At 42.1% G+C, this 16,415-nt stretch overlaps 1 protein-coding gene across 1 annotated transcript; it reads right to left on the reverse strand.

The window, feature by feature from the left end:
* Nucleotides 1–3,863: 3,863 nt before the first annotated feature.
* Nucleotides 3,864–4,457, reverse strand: LOC138897806 (uncharacterized). The gene is made up of 2 exons (XM_070183822.1): nucleotides 4,245–4,457; nucleotides 3,864–3,983 (listed from the first exon to the last, which is right to left on the reverse strand). Exons 1-2 carry the CDS (start codon nucleotides 4,455–4,457, stop codon nucleotides 3,864–3,866), a joined length of 333 nt encoding a protein of 110 aa, XP_070039923.1.
* Nucleotides 4,458–16,415: the final 11,958 nt, after the last annotated feature.

Below are 16,415 nucleotides of genomic sequence, written 5' to 3' on the forward strand. Positions count from 1 at the left end.
TCTCCCTCAGCCCTCTCGGCATTGCCTTCTTTGGACTTGGTAGGCTCCATCTTGAAGTCAACAAGCGTCTCGGCTACCGTTATGGCCTCGTCCGCATTGGCTACTTGATTTCTTCTTAACTCCTGCTTTGCCCAATTTTGCAACCCATCCATGAATTAGAAAAGGGAATCTTCCTCGGACAACGACGAGATTTGCAGCATTAAGGTAGTGAATTCCTGCACATACTCCCGAATTGTGGCCATATGTCGGAGCTCCCTTAGCTTCCGCCTAGCTTCATACACCATATTCACCGGGTAGAATTGCTTCTTCAACTACTTCTTGAACTGCTCTCACGTCTCAATATTGCATAGCCCTTTCTCCGTGTCAGTACACTTTCGACGCCACCATAACGCGGCAACCTCGGTCAAGTACATTGAGGCATTACGTATTTTAACAACTTCGTCATCCTCCTTGACTACCTCAAAGTACTTGTCCATCCTCCAAAGAAAGTCTGCCACCTCGCGTGCGTCCCGTGCACCACCATACTACTTTATTTTAGGACCTTTACTTTGGTCCCTTTTGCAAGTACCACGCCCTTGGTAATTCCGACCATGGTTCCCTACAAAGCTTCCTTCTAGCAATATCTTGTATTCTTTCTAACATTCCTTTAATCATAACCTTTGCTCTGATACCACGTTGTCACGTCCTTAGTATTTGACTAAGTACACGTGTGGCATTTGACAGCTCGCTCACGATCTTGCACAACTTGCTCACGTTCTTGCTATACCAAGTCAGCCTTATTACACTCAAGATCGCTAAGAGAATGGTAGAAAGAAAGACAAGAGAAATTTACCAAAGAAAGCTTTTTATTGTAGAGATCTTGATTATTTTGCTTGGTGAATTATAAATGAATACCCCCTATTTATACTAATCACCTAGGGGCTAGTGTGTAAATAATAATTGTTCCACAAGTACTTCCATATTTACAAATAAGTACACTCTCTAGAATTTTCTACATGACTAGAATATTCCAAGGCTTTCCGAAAGAGTTTTCCTACCAAGTTCATAAATATCTTGAGCTTTCCCAAGGAAATTCTCCATAGTTCTAGAATATTCCACAATGAACTAGTCCCTAACTTATGTAACCCTTCCATATGGAAAAAATATATACCAAGTGGCACCTACGTGGCATGATGATGTGGCGGGCCATGACATACAGTACAAAAAATGTAGACATGATTTCAATCTAACGGTTAAACATAGAACAAATAAAATATGTCAAGTCTAAATGAAATGAGAGATAAGACATCGCTATATCTACATGCCAATATGCATATCGTATGTGATGTAACACGATGTAAGCCTCACGTACTCACACTCTCGGAGTACTCAACCTGACTATCTCAAAGCTCACTCATCACACTCAATCACTCAGCACTGTACTGGGCAGATCCAACTCAAATGTAAATAAATCCAGGGCAGATCCAACCCAATGCAAATAAAATCCAGGGTAGATCCAACCCAATGCAAATAAAATCCATGGCATATCCAACCCAATGCAAATAAATCAATAACAAATGTGCTCACTGTGGGTGTGCAGACTCCGAATGGGCAGATCCACACCAAGCGCTATAATAAGCCAAATTTTGGCACGAATCAATAAAGGCTGATGTGCCGTGCAGCCCAATCCCATCAATGTCACTCATAAACAGGCCCTCGGCCTCACTGAGTCATCAATCTCTCCAGTCTCTCGGGATTACAACACTCATGCTAAGCATTCCAAATCAATGATACAAGATGTGACAATATACGGTAATGGAGACTAATATATGATATGCAATGATGAATGTGATTGAGTACATAACATCAATTAATCAAACAACACAATAACAAAGATCGATCATTGTGGGTCCCAATAGTACCAGCATATAGCCTAAACATGTTTTCTAGCATGAATCACAACTCAAGTACTCTAACACTTTGAGTGCAGTAATAATGTTCAGATAAGATAGCTTCACTGTTCTATGGAATCGACTAAATCACAATTACTACGGTGCATGCCCACACGCCCGTCACCTAACATACGTGTCATATCAACACCAATCGCATAACACGTAATTCGGGGTTTCATACCTTCAGAACCAAGTTTAGAAGTGTTACTTACCTCAAACCGTGCAAAACTCTACTCTAACAAGCCCTTGCCTCGCGAATCGGCCTCCAAATGCCTCGAATCTAGCCACAAACAATTTGATACAATCAATACGAGCTAAAGGAATCAATTCCATATGAAAATACTAAGTTCTTAATCAAAAGTCAAAAAGTCAAGTCAAAAGTCGAACCCCCGGGCCCACATCTCAAAATTCGATAAAAGTCACAAAATCCTGAAGCACATTCAATCACGAGTCCAACCATACAAAATTTACCAAATTCCGATACAAAATCACCACTCAAATCCACGAATTTAACTCTCCAAATCCCTACCCTCAAACTCCCAAAATTCCACCTCAAAAAAATACAAACTAGGTAGGAAATTCAATGGGAAACAAGATTGTTGAATAAAAATGATCACAAGTGATTTACCTCAAGAAATCCTTCGAAATCCCTTTCTAAAATCGCCTTAGTACGAGTTTGCAAAGTCCAAAATGATAAAAATCATGAAACTCTCGAATTTAACATTCTGCCCAGTGCTTTCACACCTGCGGGCCAAATCTCCTCACTTGCGGAATCACTTTTGCGTTTGAAGCAGTCACTTAAGTCCACAGGGTCTGCACCTGCGCTCCAAGTTCCGCACCTGCGGAAGCGCTTAAGCGACCCTCGATCCGCTTCTGCGAAAACAACACATCCTCTCACTCTCCGCATCTGCGGAGCTTTGCTCGCACCTACCATCTCGTAGATGCGGCATTTCCCTCGCACCTGCGACCCATCAATAACCCAGAGCCAAATTCAAAATTCCGCACCTGCGACCACCATCCCGCTTCTGCGGACTCGCAGATGCGCTCCACCCTCCGTGCTAGCGATACTCCCTTAGCCAGACCAATTTCGCTTCTGCGCCTCTCCAGCCGCACCTGCGGCGTTGCACTTGCGACCAGTCCCCTCGTAGGTGAGATCACATCAGAAGGCCCCCAGCTTTAACCATGCTTCAAGTCTTATTTTTGATCCGTTAACCACCCGTACTCCACCCGAGGCTCCAGGGACCTCAACCAAACACACCAAAAAGTTCTAAAACACGATACAAACTTAGTCGAGCCATCAAATCACATCAAATAACATCGAAAACATGCATCGCACCTCAATTTAAGCCTAATGAAACTAGGAAATTCCAACTTCTACAATCGATGTCGAAACCTATCAAATCAAGTCAGATTAACCTCAAATTTTTCACAAAAGTCATAAATGACATAACAGACCTACTTCAACTCCCTAAACCAAAATTTGAGTCCGGTAACCACAAAGTCAACTCTTGGACAAACTTCTCAATTTCTAATTTTCGCCGATTCAAGCCTAAATCAACTACGAACCTCCAAATCACTATCCAGACACACTCCTAAATCCAAAATCACCCAACAGAAGTATCAGAACCATCAAAACTCCATTTCAGGGCCATTTACACATAAGTCTATATCCGGTCAACATTTTCAACTTAAGCTTCCACCCTTGAGACTAAGTGTCTCAACTCATTCCAAAACATCCCCGAAACCGAACCAACTACTCGGCAAGTCACATAATGATAATGGAGCATAAAATAAGCAGTAAATGGGAGAACAGGGCTACAACACTCAAAATGAGCGGCCGGGTCGTTAAATCCTCCCCCTCTTAAATAAACGTTCATCCTCAAACGGGTCTAGAAACATACATGGAGTCTCAAATAGACATGGCTATATGCTCTACAACTCCCGCTCGGTCTCCCAAGTAGCCTCCTCAACTGGCTGACCTCTCCACTGCACCTTCACTGAAGCTATGTCTTTTGACCTCATCTTTCGAACCTGTCGTTCCAAAATGGCCACCTGCTCCACATCATAAGTCAAATCACCCTACAACTAATCTGTGATGAAATCCAAAACATGAGACAGATCACCCACATACTTTTGGAGCATAGAAACTAAAAATACTGGATGAACACTCGACAGACTAGGCGGCTAGTCAAGCTTGTAAGCCACCTCTCCAATCCTCTATAGCACCTCAAACGGCCCAATATACTGAGGGCTCAACTTGCCCATCTTCCCTAATCTCATAACACCCTTCATGGGTGAAACCTTAAGCAGTACCTTCACTCCAACCATGTAAGCAACATCACGAACTTTCCGATCAGCGTAGCTCTTCTGTCTACACTCCATCGTGCAAAGTCGATCCTGAATCAATTTAACCTTGTCCAAATCATCATGAACTAAGCCAGTACCCAACAGCCTAGCCTCACCCAGCTCAAACCATCCCATCGGAGAATGACACCTCCTCCCATACAAAGCCTTATACGAAGCCATATGAATGCTCGATTGATAGCTGTTGTTGTAGGCAAACTCGGCGAGCGGCAAAAACTGATCCCAAGAACCCTCGAAATCTATAACACAAGAGCATAGCATATCCTCCAATATCTAAATAGTGCACTCGGACTGTCCGTCCATCTGAGGGTGGAATGATGTACTCAACTCGACCTGGGTGCCCAACTTTCACTGCACTGCTCTCCAAAACTGCGTGCCCCGATCTGAAATGATGGACACCGGCACATCGTGAAGGCGAACAATCTTGCAGATGTAGATCTCAGCCAACCGCTCCAAAGTATAAGTAGTCCTGACTAGAATGATATGCGCGAACTTGGTCAACCGATCCACAATTATCCAAATAGCACCAAACTTCCTCGAAGTCCGTAGGATCCCAACTACAAAATCCATGGTGATACTCTCCCATTTCCACTCCGGAATCTCAAGCCTCTGAAGCAATCCGCTTGGTCTTTGATGCTCATACTTCACTTGCTGGCATTTTAGGCACTGAGCTACAAACCACACTATATCCTTCTTCATCCTCCTGCACCAATAGTGCTGCCTCATGTCCCGATGCATCTTTGCGGCGCCCGGATGAATAAGATACTGCGGACTGTGGGCCTCCTCAAGAATCAAGTCACCGGCCCTGCATCCTCAACACTCTATCATCCCCAATAATAACATCCTTGGCATCACTGTGTTGAACCGTGTCCTTAAGGAAAAAAAAATGAGGATCATCATATTGGCACTCTCTGATGCGATCATATAAGGAAGACCGAGAAACCACACAAGCTAGAACCCGGCTAGGCTCCGAAATATCTAATCTCACAAACTTGTTGGCCTAGGCCTGAACATCAACTATAAGAGGTCTCTCACCAATAGGAATAAATGCAAGGCTACCCATACTCATCGCCTTTCTACTCAAGGTGTCGGCCACTACATTGGCCTTCCCAGGGTGATACAAAATGGTAATATCATAATCCTTTAGCAGCTCCAACTGTCTCTGCTGTCTCAAATTTAGATCCTTTTATTTGAACAAGTGCTGGAGACTTTGATGATCCGTTAATACTTCACAAGACACACCATAGAGATAATGCCTCCAAATCTTCAATGCATGAACGATAGCTGCCATCTCCAAATCATGAACATGGTAGTTCTTCTCATGTGGCTTCAACTAGCGCGAAGCATAAGCGATCACTCTATCCTCCTGCATTAATACACACCCAATACCTATCCGAGAAGCATCACAATACATTGTATAAGAGCCCGACGTTGAAGGCAAAACTAGAACTGGAGCTGTGGTCAAAGAAGTCTTGAGCTTCTGAAAGCTCTCCTCACACTAATACGACCACCTGAAAGGAGCACCATTTTGGGTCAATTTGGTCAAAGGCACTACAATAGACGAGAAACCCTCCACGAAGTGATGATAATATCCGGCCAAGCCGAGAAAGCTCTGAATCTCAGTAGTTGAGGACTTTTCACGGCCCAAAACTTAACATGTCGTGATGGTGCCTATCATGATACTAGGAAAGCTAAATACTCAGACTTTTCCAACACTTTCAAATTTAAAATATACCAAAACAAGTTTAAATAAGTAAAAGTCTTGTAAAGCTAATAAATACCATCGCAACTCGATACAGAAGTTTCCCAAAACCAGGGTATTCTTGAGTACATGAGCATCTATAGAAATATAAAGTCTGATACGTTGTCTCGGAAAGCAGAAACTGAATAAATAAAACTGAGGAATAGGGGAGGAGAGTCAAGGTCTGCGGATGCCAGGGCAGCTACCTCGAAAATTTCTGAATGACTGAAAACTCTGAGAATCAGCAACCACCGTGTCCGAAAATACCTGGATCTGCACACGGAGTATAGGATGCAGCGTGAGTACAACCAACTCAATAAGTAACAAATCTAAACTTTGTAATGAAAGTAGTGACGAGCCTCACAGGTACAGTCCAAGTACAGAGCTACAATACAGAAAATGTAGACATGCTTTGAATCTAACAGTTAAACATAGAACAAATAAAATATGTCAAGTCTGAATGAAACGAGAGATAAGACATCACTATATCTACATGCAAATATGCATATCATATGTGATGCAACATGATGTAATCCTCGCGTACTCACACTCTTGTAGTACTCAACCTGACTATCTCAATGCTCACTGATCTCGTCCAAGTCACATCTCTATTTGAGGTTATGAAACGGTCGATGCAATAGTAATACCTAACAGAGGGTTGAATTCCACATGGAGCTATATGAATCGGATTTAGAGGTATATATTGTGGTGAATGAGCTTAAACTATCTTAAATTACACTTCCACAAGGTTTGGTTGATTCTAGGTCTAGTTTAAACTAAGATTGCAAGATAAATAATTAAAACTAAGAAATTGTTTTTGTTCTTGTTTTCAAATAAAGTAAAAGGCCTAGGGCTATGACCTTCACCTAGGTGTTTTCCTAATGGGTTATAAACTGTAAAGCTTGTTTCGTTGGTCGGGGTGTATTATAGCTATCAACACTCAAGTACCCACTCAATACCTCTCGGTAAGAGAGTGATTTTGCCCAATTTGGTTTTCTCAAGTCCAAATGGGTATTGAACAAAATAGTTGATAAAATGCTCAAGTCGGGTTTTACTATCTCTAGGTTCAACCCTTTAATTGGGACTATCAATCTCTTGATTTTATCCTAAATTCTTGTTAGCCAAGGTTTCTTAGACTAAGTTTCTCTTTCTTAAGAAGAGACCAAGTCAAATAAGCATGAAGTAATGTTTGCAACCATTAATTCTACAATCAAAAGCAAGAACGCGACTAAATAATAAACTCCCAACCATAAACAAGCCATAAATCAAACACCATTAGGTTTACACACTAGGGTTGGGTCACAACCCTAGTTAGAAATTTAGCTACTCATAATGGGTATAGAAGAAAATAAAGAAGAAAAGATGATAAAACTCATATTGCAAGATTAAAAGATAAAAATCCAATGTTAAATCACCAAAGTACGCTAAAGTTGCCTAAAGAGGCAAGTAAAAAAGGCTATAGGACTTTCAATATTCCAAACCTGACCTAATTTCGTGAAACTAGTCTATTTATACAAAGTTGGAATTTTAGGACAAAAATACCCTTTCGGAGGTTCTGCGACCGCACAATTCCATGTGCAATTCTGGATTGTTGCCGCATCTCTTATCTTCTGCGATCCGCACAATTCTTGGTGCGGTCGCACATGGCTCTTCTGCGGACCGCACATTTCTGAGTGCAGCCGCCTAGCTGATTTATGCGGCCGCATAATTATTGTGCGGTCCGCATTTCTCTTTGAGCTTGAAATGAAACTCTCTAAAATTTAGCTCTTGCATAGCTTCTGCGGCCGCACAATAATTGTGCTGTCCGCACTTTGCACTTGGACTCTGTTAAATTTCCTTCACATTCTGTGGCCGCAGATTTCATCTGTGGTCCGCACTTGAGCTTCTGTGCCTGATTTTTATCCTTGAGTTCAGATCACTCCTTCTTGAGTTGGATTTCATCTTAGTGTCTCATTTTCCAATACTCCTGCAAATAATCATATTTCATCAGTTTTCGGGAATACAGTTTAATACTTTTGGACTAAAACGAGAGCTAAAAAACGCTAATAAGTAGTCAAAATCCCCACTTATCAACTCCCCCAATTTTAAGCTTTTGCTTGTCCTCAAGCAAATAAGGTAATTTCCACCTCCACAAGATAAGAGCTATTCCAGCTAATCTAAGGTGTATCAAACACACATCAATTGGGACCAACAATTACCCACAATATTTATGAATTATCAACAAGGCAATAATTTGAAGTTTTAAGCACAGATAGTTCTAATGTGACACTTGAGCATCAAGAGTTGACTTTATTCATCAAGGAAGCTCACTCTTTCATGTAGGTCATTGTGGATCCCAAACTCCTCCTCTTCTACTTTTCGTTTGCACCTCACTTAAGAATGTAGCACTCAATTCAAAGTTTTGTAAAAGGTTCGCTCATCTCTCTCAAAAGAATGTCGCAAGTATGACTTTAAGTACTATAGGCTTGCCCCTTATATAAATCATCACTAATGTAAGCTCACTCGGCTTGAAATCACGTAGGGCTTTTTGGGAATGTAATGAAGGCTTTTGGACTAACGTTGGATATACTAGGATAGAACGGGTTCATCTTTCCTTAAGCACTCCATTTTCTCTTATCGGCTCATGCTATACCACTTTTAGGAGGCATTTTCTTTCCCATGGGGGGGGGGGGGTTAGAGAGACTTAGCATCACTCTTTCTTGGTCATGATATTCATTTCCTCCTTTTTTGTTTTCTCCATGCTTTGCATCATTACCATTCTTTGAAATCCCTTCAATTTTTCAACTTATTCACTTTATTTTTGCATTTTTTTCTTTTTGTTCTTCTTTCTTTTTCTTGCCTTCCCTTTTCTTCATTTCTTTTCTCTTTTTGTTCCTTGATACTTTTTTCAAACCCCTCGTTTCTCCCCCAAACTTATGTTTTAGCCAATTGTTTCTCAAGAGTGTTAAGGAAAGCTCGGGTGCCAAGAGAGGGTCACTACAAAACGGGTAAAGACTTGTAACATGGTTATTAAATGAGAAAGGTTTTAGGCTCAAATGGGTTGACTAGGGATAACAACTTTGGTGGGTCATGGAAAATTTCAAGTAGGTCAAGGAGAGCCTACAATCACTTCTCAAGCCAAGCAAAACTTAAAATTTCGCCTAGAAACACATTCGAGGCAAGTTGTAGACCATTTGCATGGGTACTTGGACTTGCAAAAAAATCATCTCACCTCTCACGCAGCTGGAATGTTAAAAAGGATAGAGTCGAGGGCCCACAACGACCATATTCAAGATTGAAAATCACTATGTCTCGACTAAACCATTCAATGATTGCATAAGTCATCGCAAGAGTCACAAGGTCGCTAATTAGAGATACTTCTTTCCCAAGAAACTTGTTTTTAACCATAAGTATGTAGTTAAGTGTGCTAGTACCAAGTGAAGCATGTTTGAAACTTTTATTCATTACTACTACTATTCTTACCTAAACATCAAAAATGGACTCAATCCTTTAAAAAGTTTGTCACGCCATTCATCGTTGGGAAGAATCACTCGGTTCACACAAAAACTACCTTTGGAAAGAACCGTAGCATTAAGAAAACCAAAGGCTTATTGACTAAAAAGATAAAAAGAAGCTACACAATTAAACATAGGCTAATAAGAAAACAAAATAAAGAATCTACAAATAAAGCTACTAAAGACATAAATGAATGTACATAATGAGAGGGGAAAAGATAGAATATATACATCAATAGAGAAAGAGGAAAGAATGTATACATAAATAAAAGGAAAGAGGAAAATATTATCAGTTATTACAAACCAAATGTCAAATATCCAAATATCAAATAAACTCCACCCCCATGAATAAAAATAAGCATTGTCCCCAATGCTTAACAAAATAAGAATAAGGAAAGGTAAGAGTAAAGAGGACTCCCTATGTGGCCTTCGACATCTCTGTGTCCATAGCAGCATCACCACCCGCAGTCTCCTCTAACTAGATCTCATCATCCTCGGCTCTGGGAGTAACTGGGTTGGTGAACATCTGGCACACCGCCTCAGCAGTGTCGGCAACCATGTCTGGCTCCTCAGACTGGCCAACTGGTGCTGATGGTGCGACTGGATCTACTGGTGCTACTGGGTCTGTCCTCATCAGTATGTCAAATGGAAGGTCACCAGCTGCTGCTATCTTAGTCACCTCTCTCATCAGTCTGTCAACTGATTTCTTGGACGCCTGGGATTTTTTCATTTTTTTTACTTTCTTCCCGAGCTCCTCAATCACTGTGCCATGTGCTACCAGGGTGTTCATGATGGTGATCTGGATCACCAAGATCTTCTTCAATGTGTCCTCCACTGTCGAAGGAATCTGGGGTGCCGAGATGGATAATTGTGCTGCAACAGCACTGGATATGTCATTCAGCTTTGTAGTGGCTTTCTGCATCCAGTTGTTGAGACTCACCAGTGTTTGGGAGACTCGCAACGCAGATAGTGGATGAGCGGGCAAGAGCACCGGCTTCAAAATCGATGTGGAAGGCACAGATCTATGGTGGTGGTGGTCCCAGATCTTCCAGAAGCTCAGCTAGCCATGGGCGAGCTACATCGCCCATAGCCAGCTTTTCCAAGTATTGCACTAGATCCACATCCTCCAACCTTAGGTATGTGTTCAAGGTGGTTTTGTCAAACCTCACTTTTATGTTCCTCACTTTCGTCACTTTGGTTCCCTTCTTGATGTGTGCCATGTTGTCATAAAATTCCCGGACCAAGTGCTCTTTGGCATCCACTACACTTTGAGTGAACCATTTCCCCCTTTTCTTTCCCGAAATTGTCTTAACACATTTGGGTTGTATCTATCCAGATCTTTCAACACAAACTGTAGCTCAAGAATGAGCGATCTCTGCGGCCACCACTCTCGGAACCTGTTGAATGCAGTCAGGCTCACAAACCTATCTTCCCAAACTTCATTTTTCTTTGACCTCTCCAGGCCTCAACTCTGGTATCACTCCCTCGGCCATCATCTGGGATCTCATCCACCTCCACTATAGTAGCCTGTGTGTCGGGAGCATGTGTAGATGAAGGCTCCGAAGCCTGACTGTTCCCTTCCGACCCCTCAAAAGTACTCTCAGAAGAGGTAGGCTCATTTCTCAGTCGGTATCTGTCCTGGGGCAACTGTGGATGTGATTGCACAGCAGGCTGCCTTTGCACTGAGTCTCCCTCCGATGCTTCCTTAGATGGGGCATATGAACTTGATTCGGAGGGCTCCGACTATCTACCTCGGCCTGCTGTTGCTTTCATACTGATCACTTTTTGGAGAGCTAGGGGTAAGGTGCTTTTGCCTCTGCCTCTGGAAGGTTCACCCCTCCCCTTTGATGTATCACCATGACCACGTGATCTAACCATATTCTGCACAAAATAACAGTAAGAGTCAGTTCCAGTTAAGTGCAGGTAAGCAGAAAATTTTCAGAACAAAACATGTTGCAGGTTGGGGAAGTGCGGACTGCACATTTTTGAGTGCGGACCGCACAATTTGAAAGTGCGGCCGTAGTGATGATTTTGCGGTCCGCACAATTTTAAGTGCGGCCGTAGATCTGAAGTGCGGTCCACATAATTTTAGGTGCGATCGCACATTGAAACTTTAAAAATGACAACTCTCTGAAGACAGAGAATTACTTCGAGGTTCAATTTATGCGAACCACACAATTTTGGGTGCGGCCGCACATTGAAACTTCAAAAATGACAACTCTCTGAAGACAGAGAATTGCTTGATCTGCGGCCGCACACACTTTTCTGCGGCCGCGGTTGAATTTCTGCGGACCACACAATTTCAAGTGCGGTCCGCACAATCATTCAACACTAAATGCCCTGGCCTACTGATCTGCGGACAGCACAATCCAAAAGCAATCGGCAGTAAACTTAGGGTTTCTAATTCACGCACAATTTAGACATGGTAGTAGCAATTTAGACATGATACACAGTTTACCCATCCCCAAATAACAAATAGAAAGTTACCCACACAAATTTAAGCTCACATGATGATGAATTTGACATTAGGCCTAAAAATAACTAAACTAATTATGAACAAAATTAAGAAAATTGAAAAATTTAAAGATGAATTGAACATACCAGTAATGTAGTGATGCTATGGAAGAATCAAGGATGATAAAATGAATGTTAGATGCGTGAACAGTTGAGTGCACTGTGTTTGCCTTTGTGTTAATTGTTTAGAGTTCGTAAAGTCTCAACAACGGTGAGAAGGCTACTATTTATACTTGACCGGTTAGGTCAAGAGTTCAAGAGATGAGTGCGGCCGCAGAATTTCATGTGCGGTTCGCACTCCTTTACATGTTACATATTTACCCTTTGTTGATCTACGATCCGCACATTTTTGAGTGTGGCCGCAGATTGTGGTGCGGACCGCACATTTCCTTGTGCGGCTGCACTTTGGCCATTTCTCTGACAGGCAAACTTCAGAGAGCTTGCAATTTTTAAATCTCCAGTTGTGCGGTCCGCACAAGAATTGTGCGGCCGCATATCCCTTTCTGTTGTGGCATTCAAAATTGTTGGGTCCACACTTTTTTTATACTTAGCCATTTTATCTGAGCACAGTCCCTGTAAAGCACAATCATTCCTGCAACACACTTCAAAACCAGTTAGCACAAAAGAAGACCTATCTAAAGAAGAATAAAAAGAAACATAGGTTGCCTCCCAAGAAGCGCCTGATTTAACGTCGCGGCACGACGTAAATTACCATCATCACTTGAAATGAATCACTGCCACGACGTGGCCATCACCAACTTTACCCAGATAGTGCTTCACCCGGTGACCATTGACTCTAAACACCTCATCATTTTTATTCTTTAAGTCCAATGCAGCTCGCAACCTCAAACGGGCCACTCCATTTAGACTTCAACTTTCCCGGAAACATCTGTAACCGAGAATTGAACAACAACAAATGATCACCTTCTTTAAACTCCTTGTTCCGAATGTACTTGTCATGGAGGTACTTCATCTTCTCCTTGTATAAGGACGAACTTGTATATGTATGGTACCGGAATTTATCTAGCTCATTCAAATGTGCAACCCGCAATGCGGCATCTACATCCCAATCAAGATTTAGCTTCTTCAAAGCCCACATGGCCTTGTGCTCAAGTTCCACCAGAAGGTGACAAACTTTTCCAAACACCAACCGATATGGAGACATCCTGATAGGAGTTTTGAAAGCAGTGCGATAAGCTCATAGTGCATCATCAAGCTTCTTTGACCAATCCGTCTGATTAGCATTTACTGTTTTGGACAAAATACTCTTTATCTCCCGGTTGGAGACTTCCACTTGACCACTTTCTTGAGGGCTATAGGGAGTCATAACTTTATGAGTGAGAGCATATTTGGTGAGTAAGGTATCAAAATCTTTGTTACAAAAATGCGATCCCCCATCACTTATGATAGCCCTTGGAGTACCAAATCTTGTGAAAATATTCTTCTTCAAATATGCCACCACACTTCTCGCTTCATTGTTGGGTAGAGCAATGGCCTCAACCCATTTTGACACATAATCAACAGCTACCAAGATGTAGGTGTTTCCACAAGAGCTCACAAAGGGACCCATAAAGTCAATACCCCACACATCGAAAATATCAATCTCCAAAATGGTGGTGAGGGGTATTTCATTTTTCTTTGAGATTCCACCGGCCCTTTGACATTCATCACAACGCTTGATGCTATCACTTGCATCCTTGTAAAGAGTGGGCCAATAGAAACCACAACTTAACACTTTGGCCGCCGTTCTTGCTCCACCATGGTGACCACCATATGGCGAAGAATCACAAGCCCCAAGAATTTCACATTGTTCCTCCTCCGGTACACATCTTCTAATCACTCCATCTGTATAAATCCAGAAAAGGTATGGTTCATCCCAATAATAGTCTTGACAATCCCGTTTGAGCTTCTTCCTTTGGTATGAAGAGAACTCACCCGGGATAATACCACTCACAAGAAAATTTGCTAGATCCACGAACCATGGCACCTCCTTCATTAAAATGGCTAAGAGTTGCTCATCGGGGAAGGAGTCATTGATTTCAAGGCCATCATGCGGTCTCCTCTCCTCCTCCAAACGAGACAAGTGATCCGCCACTTGGTTTTCACTTCCTTTTCGGTCTTGGATGTCTATGTCAAACTCTTGCAACAAAAGCACCCATCTTATCAACCGGGATTTGGAATCTTTCTTTATCATAAGGTAACGAAGTGCCGCATGATCTGTGTGGACAATCACTTTTGCACCCATCAAGTACGGGCGAAACTTCTCAATAGCAAACACAATGGCAAGGAGATCTTTTTCGGTCACAGTGTAATTGACTTGGGCATCATTCATTGTCTTACTAGCATAGTATACCGGACGAAAGATCTTGTTGATACATTGCCCCAGAACTGCTCTAACCGCCACATCACTAGCATCACACATGAGCTCAAAAGGAATGCTCCAATTCAGGACGGTGATAATGGGAGTAATTGTCAACTTGAATTTGAGCATTTAGAATGCTCTCATACAATCATCATTGAAGTGAAATTTAGCATATTTCTCCCAAAGCTTGCACAAGGGATTCACTCCCTCGGAAAAATCCTTTATGAAATGCCGGTAGAACCCCGCGTGACCCAAGAAACTTCTCACGCCCTTCACGGATGTTGGAGGTGGAAGTTTAGAAATCACCTCTATTTTTGCCTTGTCGACCTCAATCCCCTTCTTTGAAATCTTGTGGCCAAGGACAATACCCTCCTCGACCATAAAATGACATTTCTCCCAATTCAACACCAAGTTTGTCTCTTCACATCTTGCCAAGACCTTATCCAAATTTGCCAAGCAATCATCAAAGGAATCCCCGACTACCAAAAAGTCATCCATGAAGACTTAAAGGTAGTCCTCTACCATATCCGTAAAGATCGCCATCATACACTGTTGAAAATTTACCGGTGCATTGCATAAGATAAATGGCATCCGCTTGAAAGTGAAAGTGCCATAGGGACAAGTGAAGGTTATTTTCTTTTGTTCTTTCGGGGTAATAAGGATTTGATTGTAGTTGGAATATCCATCTTGAAAGCAATAGAACGCCCGACCGGCCAACCTATCAAGCTTTTTGTCAAGAAAGGGTAATGGAAAATGGTCTTTCCTTGTGACTTTGTTTAGCTTCTTATAGTCCATACACACTATCCACCCAGTCACCGTTCTTGTTGGAATAAACTCATTCTTATCATTGGTGACCACAATTATTCCCCCTTCTTCAGAACGCATTGCACCGGAGAAGTCCACGAACTGTCAGAAATGGGGTAGACAACCCCGACATCCAACCACTTTATGATCTCCTTTTTGACCACCTCCTGCATTGCTTCATTGAGTCTCCTTTGATGTTCAATGGAGGGTTTGGCATATTCCTCCAAATTTATCTTGTGCATGCATAACGCGAGCCTTATTCCCCAAATATCCGCCAAAGTCTACCCAATAGCTTTCTTCCTCTTGTTGAGTACCGCCAATGTAGAGTCAACCTACACATTAGTCAAACAAGAGGAAAGAATAACCAGTAAAGTAGAACAAGGGCCAAGAAATTCATTCCTGAGATGTGAAGGCAATGGCTTCAACTCAAAGATAGGAGGCTCTTCAATTGAAGGCTTTGTAGGAGGAGTTTTCCTATTTTCGAGATCCAAGAAAAGTTTCCGAGGTGCATAATTGTATGACCCCATCCCTTGCAAAGAAATTACACATTCCATGAAGCCATCCATTTCTTCATCATCAAAATTTAGCAAAACGGCCTCCAACATCTCACCCACATTAATCGTGGCACTTGTATCATCAATAATAATATCGGTCACCAAGTCCACGAACGAACATACTTCATTGCTATTCGGTTGCCTCATAGATTTGCACACGTGGAACACCGCCTTTTCATCACCCACCCGAAAAGTGAGTTCACCGGCTTCCACATCAACAAGAGCCTTTCCCATAGCAAGGAAAGGTCTACTAAGAATAATCGGCACCTATTAATGTGCCATTGGTTAATGTGCCGAAAATTCAAAAAGAATAATCGGCACCTCATAGTCCACTTTGCTCCATAGCCTCAACCAATGACACTTTAATAGATAGACTCTTCATCATGTCAATGAACTTTTTGAATTAATTATCGCCATTTTTCCTGGCAAGCCTTTGAGGATATGGAGGAGGAGGCCTTGGCATGGGTGCCTTAGCCTTTGGCACTACCAGTTTCGGTATGTCAACAATGTGCTCCCTAGACGGATTCAATTCCTCTTGAGTCTCCTCCACAATATCATCAATATCAATTCTTACTTCATCATTTGCTTGCACCATATTGTTCGGGACCTCATCTTCTTGTACCACTTGCTCATCATCCACAATTTTCCTTT

The sequence above is a fragment of the Nicotiana tomentosiformis genome, chromosome 8 (assembly GCF_000390325.3).
Source record: "Nicotiana tomentosiformis chromosome 8, ASM39032v3, whole genome shotgun sequence".
NCBI lineage: Eukaryota > Viridiplantae > Streptophyta > Magnoliopsida > Solanales > Solanaceae > Nicotiana > Nicotiana tomentosiformis.